This window comes from Balaenoptera borealis (assembly GCF_965194805.1).
Source record: "Balaenoptera borealis genome assembly, chromosome: 12".
In the NCBI taxonomy this organism is placed as follows: domain Eukaryota; kingdom Metazoa; phylum Chordata; class Mammalia; order Artiodactyla; family Balaenopteridae; genus Balaenoptera; species Balaenoptera borealis.
This window is the reverse complement of record NC_138869.1, coordinates 95,742,316-95,750,882: the sequence shown is the minus strand read 5'-3', so window position 1 is coordinate 95,750,882 and position 8,567 is coordinate 95,742,316. Positions and strand designations below refer to the sequence as shown.

The 8,567-nt window shown below is 43.0% G+C and overlaps 1 protein-coding gene across 1 annotated transcript in view; it reads right to left on the bottom strand.

The window, feature by feature from the left end:
- Positions 1 to 386: 386 nt before the first annotated feature.
- The window catches only part of KIF13A (kinesin family member 13A), a 215,116-nt gene continuing 206,935 nt past the window's right edge, over positions 387 to 8,567 (bottom strand). The window contains 2 exon segments of the mRNA XM_082346312.1: positions 387 to 2,214; positions 2,216 to 3,013. Of these exon segments, the coding sequence (XP_082202438.1) occupies positions 2,176 to 2,214; positions 2,216 to 3,013 (837 nt within the window). The 3' untranslated portion in view covers positions 387 to 2,175.

Below are 8,567 nucleotides of genomic sequence, written 5' to 3'. Positions count from 1 at the left end.
GGCTGCCGATTCAGCCGAGTGACCAAGCGCGGCTTCTGCCGGCTCGGGAGGGGAAAGGAGGTGGCCCCAGAAGCCACGGCTTCTCTGCGCTGGTGTGAGGTCCGGCTGGGCCGCAGCATGTTTTAAAGATGGGCTGGTGCTCTGGCTTGCTGCCTCTCACGGAGCGGTCGTGCTCCCCTGGAACACAGAGGCTGGTGAGTGCAAGCTCCTGTCCCCGCCCTCCCCACCCACGGAGACCATCCCCCACGAGGGGCTCTTCCTAGAGGGACCTGCAGGATCTGGCTGACTACAGGATCCAGTTCTAGAACGTACTCGACACAAGGGGTGAACCTAGCTCCAAGGCTGAAGATTCTAAGAAAAGTAATGACAGACAGCAAGACCTAAAGTTAAAGTAAAAAAAGTGTTATTCCTGGGTCTACACTCTAAGTCATACCAGGGTGAGAACAAAAGTCAAACCTGAGTGCTTAAAAAGTCCTCAGACTTTAACACTGTCAAAACAAATTAAAACCAAGATAACAAAAATACTAAAGCAATTTTCTAAAAAAGAAAAAACTCACCATAGTCCCACATTACCCTGATACAACAAATGTCTTTGTAAATTCCACTTTTAAACCAAGACCTTTGGCAGGGACACACTATTCTATTCTGGAACCTTTCGAAAGCAAAAATCAGGTAGTGTTCCTGTTACTGGGTTCTAAATAATCCAGGCGATGAAACAAGGCGGGGGTGAGGGGGAGTTTGCTGCCCCTCTTCCCCCTTCTGCGGGCCGTGCTTCTAACAGGGCAGCCCTCAGACACCCTACCCTGTATCCCTTCAGCAGGGGGGTTTGTGAAAACCTTATCCCCACACCACCCCTCACCCCGCTCCACCGGGGACTGAAGCAAAACCTTAGGTGTGCGGGGCAGCGACTCCTGGGAATTTGTATTTTTAAGAGGCATCTTCTCCCAACACCCCCCAGTGAGTCTATTGCACATTTAGGTTTGAGAAGCACTGTTCCAGGGTGAAGAATTAACCCCTGGACCACATTCTTCCTGGACTTCTTGGAAGAAGGACTAAAAAGCTGATGTAGGCCAGCAAAGCAGATTCTGCTTAAAATCAGTGTAAAGGAAGCTGAAGACTTTTAAACAAATGACTGTTTAGCTTGCAAGAACAGTAATGAGTAACTTTATTTTATTCTTATGTTGGGGAAAGAAGTCTTTTCTGAGTTGTAAGAGACCCCACTATTTGTTTTTTGCAGTTTATTTACGAATATGCGGTATAAATGACCACACACTGAAATTTTAAGGGCTAGTATGGAAGACTTGGGGGAAGAAGCCAGCAAACTGGGATGATAACTTCCTCAGTAAAACAGAGAGACAGACGGGCACCCTGATTATCTGCTCCTTCACTGAGCTGCTTTCTAACTCTGTCAGCTCTTTGTTTTGCTAAGACTGGTGCTCCCATACCCCTTACACAGCTATGGCTGGGGTGTGGGATCAAAACAGTGACCCTGAATGGGAAGAGATGGTGGTACTCTTAATTATATAATTCACTATTTTCCTTAGGAATATTAGCAAAAACCCATTTTGTTCCAGTACGAAAATTAAACACTATAATAAACCAACCTGGGTAACTTCCAAAGCCCACACTTAAATTGCTCAGGGAATTCACCTATGCTTCCCCAAAGCATTTTTTATCCTATGGGCACCAAATGGCTGTATTTTATCAAATCTGTGATGCATCTCTCCCCCACCACCACCCCGTGCTTTTTAACGTCTCTGAAACTGCTGATATGATATAGTTTAATTGGAAGTATTTGCTTTAATGATACATAAAATAATAGCGTATCTAATAATCAAAGAAATCACAGATGTGATGAAATATGGTAGATGCTACCAGGATACCTTGGGAGAGCCCGTAATTAAACATCTCGGGGAGTGAACACGAGACTGACTGATCCTTATCGAGGTGAACACTTAATTCAACATGAACCCATATGCTGGTCCTACATATGTCATAACCCTACTCGGAAACTATGAATGCAGACTTGCTCCGCCATAGCCAGCCAGCTGGGCAGCATGTGAACTTGGTCCCCAAGTGGGCCCATCGTCCCTGTCAGAAACATCTGAATGAACCTCTCCTACTAAAGTCACTGTGATGAAGGGCCTCTGGCAGTTGGGGCACAATTAGGTGCGCTCACTGATAGCACAGGACCCGAAAGACTGCCCCTGGAATTTATCACCTGGTCATTCTCTGCCGAGGAACACAGCTGGCCAGGGTCCTGTGGCCCATCTGAGACACTCTTACTGTCCGTTGTATTTGGTAGGTTCCTCCTACTCGAAAGTTCTCCAGCAGAAGGATCTGTCAAACCATCAAAATCTTTCCCATCTGACACACCCATAAACTCTGTGAAAGAATGGTCCTCGAGGATGTTTGTGGTGTGTTCTATGGTCACCTCCCTGGGGCAGAACTCCCTGGCCGGCTGGCCACTTTTGCTGGAGCAGGCATCTTGCTCTGAACATGAGCTGGTCCTACAGTGGGTTTTGGAGTTCTTCTCAGGGAAGCTTTGGGATGATGGGCTCCCTTTGGCTAAGGCACTGTTTTCCTTGAGTGGCACCACAGTTATCTTATCCTTCACCAGGCCTCTTTCTAGTTCTGTCAACTCTTTGTTTGAGGATGGTCTGAAGTCATGCACAAGTGACGCTCCGGGATGCTCACTGGTGTCTGCATCCTTTGTCGGAAGGGCCAGGTGATCCGAGCTGTCACTAGAAGGGACCACCATGTCAGACAGGGTGGCATTGGAGGCACTGTGGGAAAAGTAGCCACTGGTGATGCTGCTGGTGGTGGGGCTGCAGGACACTTCTTTCTCCAGGACCTTTGAGTTCGTCAAATCCACTTTAGAAGAAAACCACTCTCTGTTCTCCAAGCTGGCATTGTAAACGCTGAAGTCGGCAAACTCCACAGGTACGTAAGGCTGTGAACTTACCAGCTTCCGGTTAAGAGCTTCTAGATCGTTTTCCTCCTCCTCAGAGTCCTACAGAAATGAAGCAAAAGTCAGCCACAAGCTCCTCATAGCAATTGCATTGTTGAGACAGGTTGTAAACACTTTACTGTTAAAGGCATTCACCTTCACGTGTTTAGTGTTTTTTGTTTTTGTTTTCTGAGTTTGGTTAAATCTTGTCACCTGTTGTGGACAAAGGTACATTATCCTCAGAGATCTGTGAGCATGAACCCATTACCATCCAAGATGAAGAGATTTATTTCTTCTGTGCTCACTCACTAATAATTAGAAACCTTTCCTCCCCTGGTTTAAGGGAAAGGATGGAAGGAAGTGTAGTAGACTTTTAATTAGTTCCTCATGATTAGTTTTCAGTTGGAGATGTTCTCATTTCTAATTAAATGAGTAGAGGGACAGCCAGAGGCAGAGAAGAGCTGCTGTTTCATATGTTCTTACAATCCTCACCTTGGGGAGCAAAGTGCAGATAAATACGATGATTTGCAAAACGTTTCTGAGCTATTTTATGGGGAGGAAGGGCCGTATATAAAGACACCCCAACGGCGAAAGGGAAAAGAACACGATTTCAACATCCATTCTCAGTATTACACTAAATATTGTAAGTCTGTAAAATACTAAATCAATCTGACAATTACTATTTTCTAGTATTTTTGAGAAGCATGGAAGAGGATTTGACTAGAAAGTGAGGAAGATAGTGAGAGTTAAATGAAAATCTCTTTTGTCAAATAGCTTTAGGATTCTGTTTATAAAGATTGGTAAATATGCAAGAGTGGCTGTTATCATCTTCCAATCTCTCTCCCTGAGTGAATGATTCTTTTAAATTTGGTAGAAAACAATATAAAACACATGGGCATTTTATTTTCAAATAAAAATAAATGATATTACTATCTAGTCATTTCTGATTAACCTCATATACGTCTGATGACATTGCAACTATTCCTTTTCTCTTTTAAAACGTGACTTTCATTCAACAATATTCATCAAGCATCCTCTACATGCCAGTCATTGTCCTAAGAACTGGGAATACCAATGCTGAGCAAAGACAGGCATGGTCCCTACCCTTGGGGAGTTACGACTGTGGTCCTTGCTCTAAGGATAACCCTGGGCACTGCTGGGTGGATGAAATTGCCATCAGTATAACAACAGAGTAACTGTAAAGACCTGGAACCAAAACATTAACCTTACTCATTTCAAGAGAGACAAAAAGAGAGAGAAGAGGTGAGGAAGAGAGAAGGGTGGGGAGGGTGAGGAAGAGCACGGTCCACGGACAGAGCAGATGGGAGTTTACAAATGAACATAAATTTCACCTGCTGAATTTTATAGCAATATTTTCTATCTCGTAAGATGCTAAATACCTAAAAAATAGCTTAATACTCTTTTTAGATTTTAAAATAGCTTGAATATAAATTATTTAAAAGCATCAGTAGTCTTAATTCCTTGTCTATTAATCAAAGGTGACTATCAAATATCAGTGATAAAATTCCAGAAATCAGCAAAACAAAATTTTTGGCAACACTAACCTCTCTGTCTTATCTTTAGCTGCATTCTAATTAAATAGCACTGTTAAAAAGGGGGTGGGGTAGAGAGATCTCTCCCTAATGTTGGGAGGAAATGTGTAGTAAAGGAGCAAAACTTGGACAGAATTGTCGGACTCAGTAACCTGTGCTATATTTTCTAGATTCTCTACCTGACTTGTTTAGACTCAAAATTGGATTTCAAGTGTATGTTTCTCTTATATTTCCTTCTAATTTAAGCTGGCAAAGAAACATAATCCCCAAGTCCAAGAGTCTCTGATGCAATTAATTACTAAAAAGTTAGCTGTTGCAAGGAAAACCAAATTTGAAGATGAGAATTTATAATTTGGGGCCTCTTTTTATGCCTGAAGTTATTTCTTCCTAACACTGAGGAAAGGTCTGTCATCCTAAAATACAATTTTGCTGAGTGAAATGTTCAAGCATGAGTTTAATGTGTAGAAATAGGTATACACTTATTAAAATCACAAAGATAAACAATCATTCCTAAATAATTAGAATGACCTTAGTAAAACTGAAGAGTCTACAAAAACAAATAGGGATCAGTACCTAGTTATGCACTTGGGGTGGGGTTAGGGTTAGGGGAGTGACCTAAAGAGAAAGGCTAAAGGAGTGGGGACAACTAGTTCTAGAAGAAAGAAAACTGAGTAGAGATGAATCATTCTCCAACATGTAAACGGAGATGGAAAGTTTATGAAGTTATGCCTTCCAAGGAGAAAAGAGGACTTAATTGGCTTAAATTGTATTTTAAGGGAACTTGGTTAGATAGACTTTTTTGGGGGGGATGGGGGGAGACAGTATCTCTTGGTTCTGTACATTTTATTTATTTATTTATTAAAAATGTTTTTCTTCTTTTTTATTAAATTTATTTATTTATTTATTTTTGGCTGTGTTGGGTCTTCATTGCTGTGCACGGCGAGCGGGGGCTACTCTTTGTTGCGGTGCGTGGTCTTCTCATTGCGGTGGCTTCTCTTGTTGCGGAGCCCGGGCTCTAGGCACACGGGCTTCAGTAGTTGTGGCTCGCGAGGTCTAGAGCACATGCTCAGTAGTTGTGGCGCATGGGCTTAGTTGTTCTGCGGCATGTGGGATCTTCCTGGACCAGTACTTGAACCCGTGTCCCCTGCACTGGCAGGTGGATTCTCAACCACTGTCCCACCAGGGAAGCCCCATTTTATTTATTTTTTAATTGAAGTGTAGTTGATTTACAACGTTGTGTTAGTTTCTGTTGTACAGCAAAGTGATTCAGTTATACAGTATATACTCTTTTTCAGATTCTTTTCCATTATAGGTTATCCCAAGGTATTGAATATAGTTCCCTGTGCTATACAGTAGGACCTTGCTGTTTATCTATTTTATGTATTAAACATTTTATACCAGAAACAGTATTTATCATTTTACTTTAAAGGAGACTAAACTAAGAACCTTCCTACTGTGTCTTAAGGACAAAAAGAATGAAAACTCTTCCTAAAAGTGGGACATGGAGTCAAGTTCTCAAGCTTCTCTACAGCTACAATATTCACGATTTGATTTTTGAGATTTAGTTTATGCAGCTGATATTTACCTATAGACAAAACACCTTGATTTTAAGAAGGAATCAAAACCCACATTAAAACAGTGACCTTCTGGACTTCCCTGGTGGCGCAGTGGTTAAAAGTCCTCCTGCCAATGCAGGGGACACGGGCTCAAGCCCTGTTCCAGGAAGATCCCACATGCTGTGGAGCAACTAAGCCCGTGAGCCACAACTACTGAGCCCGCACACCACAACTACTGAAGCCCGCGCGCCTAGAACCCATGCTCTGCAACAAGAAAAGCCACCGTGATGAGAAGCCTGCACTCCGCAATGAAGAGCAGCCCCCGCTCGCCACAACTAGAGAAAGCCCGTGCACAGCAATGCAGACCCAACGCAGCCAAAAATAAAATAAATAAATTAAAAAAAAATTAAAAAAAACAGTGACCTTCTGTGTGACTTTCACCTGATTAAAGTCATTTTCACTCCCGCTCTAATCAGCTGTCCCTCAGAGAGATGGTCTGTTTTCAGAAAGACTCCATCAGCCAAGGGTCCCCAGTACTTCTGTCCATGGTACTAAGGGGAGGGCAGCCCCTTTTAAGAAACAGCAGCAGCAGGTGATGAAACTGCACTATCTCTGGGAGCCCCTGGAGTCAGCCCAATTCTGCCGAGGGATGGGGTTTTTGTTCTGATGCTCTCGTTAAGTGTGAGACCTTGGGCAAATCACTCAACAAGTCTCGTGTTTCCTCTTCTGTAAAACGAGAGACAAAAACCATATGCTGTCTATGCAAGACCCAAGAGAGGGAGAATTGACCTTCTTTCTGCTCTTCTGTCTGCATAATGACTTAAAAAGAGAGACTCCAAAGGCATACTGTTGCTTTTATCTTATTCACAGAAGACACAAAGTACATTTGTCTATCTTCCCAAATTGATGAGACAACAAAGGAAAAAATAAAAAAAGACTCTTTTCAGACATCTGCCCCAGAGCTACATGAGAATAAATGTACGCAGTTTTAAGCCAAAAAAAAAAAAAAAAAATTAAGCACAGCTATATTTACTATATTTTATGTTAAACGACAGGTTTCTTTGGTAACTAGGTGGGCTTGAAAAATAAAAGGAACAATGTCCCAATATTGCTTCTCAAAAATGACTGCAAACTCCTTTGATCAGACTGAACCACTGATTCGCCCTCTAATTTTCCAAGAGTGGAAAAGGAAAGAAAGTGAATAGGGAACACAGGAATAAAGCAGTTTATATCCATTTGTAAGAAGAGAAATAAAATGAAATCTTCCAAAAGAGAGACTAGAACCTCAGATCAAGCAAGTAATATTCTTATCATCTACCAAAACATCCTGGAAAAGCTGCTATCTGAAATAAATCAAACTGTTCAATAGTTTCAGAGATGAAGAGTGTGCAGTGAGCTAGATGTCTAAGGAGAGTAGAGGCAGGTCTCTCAAGTAAGATCCCAGCAAGAAAAATGGTTCCATCAAACCCTGCTTAGTGGGTTTCATGGTGTGTCTGATCACACAGAATCTAACTGCTGCTCAAAACTTCCTGGGTCAAGAGAATCTGGTTCCATTCTACCCTCTGCTAGCTAAAAGTCCCGAGATGGGTTTTATTTTAAAATAATAAAAGGAAAGTAAAGAAAATAACTATAAAGTAAATTGTGAACAGTGAAACTAGCTGCTGGACGGCCCCAGAAGGGCCATCCAGCAGTCCCTTGATGGTGTGCTCTACCAAAATGTATTGTTAAAATACGTTAAAATTTAGTGCCCGTGCAGCATGGTGATGGGTACCACGTCAATAGACAGACAGAACCAACCAGCCGGAGAATGGAAGGCGTAATAAATTAGCCACCTGGCCTTTTTAGCCCATGCTGCAGCCTTTATTAATTAAGCAGGGGGAGGTCAAGTATGTGACTGAAGAGCTCACTAAGACTGGGAGGGACGAGGAGCAGCTGTGCCTGGCGTGCAGGCTCTTCTCCAGCAGGGACTGGGGGGGGGAGGGGACTTTGGGATAGAAGGACAGGGAGGACACAGAGACAGTGGGCGGGGAAAGGGACAGAGGGGAGGGGAAAATGATGACTTTCCTTCTTTCCTCAATGGCCAGGAAGAGTGAGAAGGTCATTTCTTAAGATCCCCTAGTGCTCCAAGCCTGCAGGAGCCTGGCCTGCTACATGTCCGGGTCAAGTTCTAGTCAGCTTCACACAGTGTGCGTTTGTAGCATATTCTAGAACCTAGAGGTTAAAAGACCTCATGCTGATGACCCTTTGGAATGAGTCTGACATGGTGCAGCTGGGAAAGGAAAGGGCCCACACTCTGCCCACAGAGCAGACCGCATGCAGATGTGAACATCAAGCAGCCCCCTCCAGCTCCAAGCTGCATCCAAAGCCTAGGAAACCACAGGAGAGTGAAAGCTGAGACACAGAATTAGAGAATTCTTTCCAGGCATGAGAATATACACTTGCATTTTTAAACTGAGGTATCGCTTATGATCCCAAGTGCCTGGTACATAGTGTTTTAAAAACTATTTC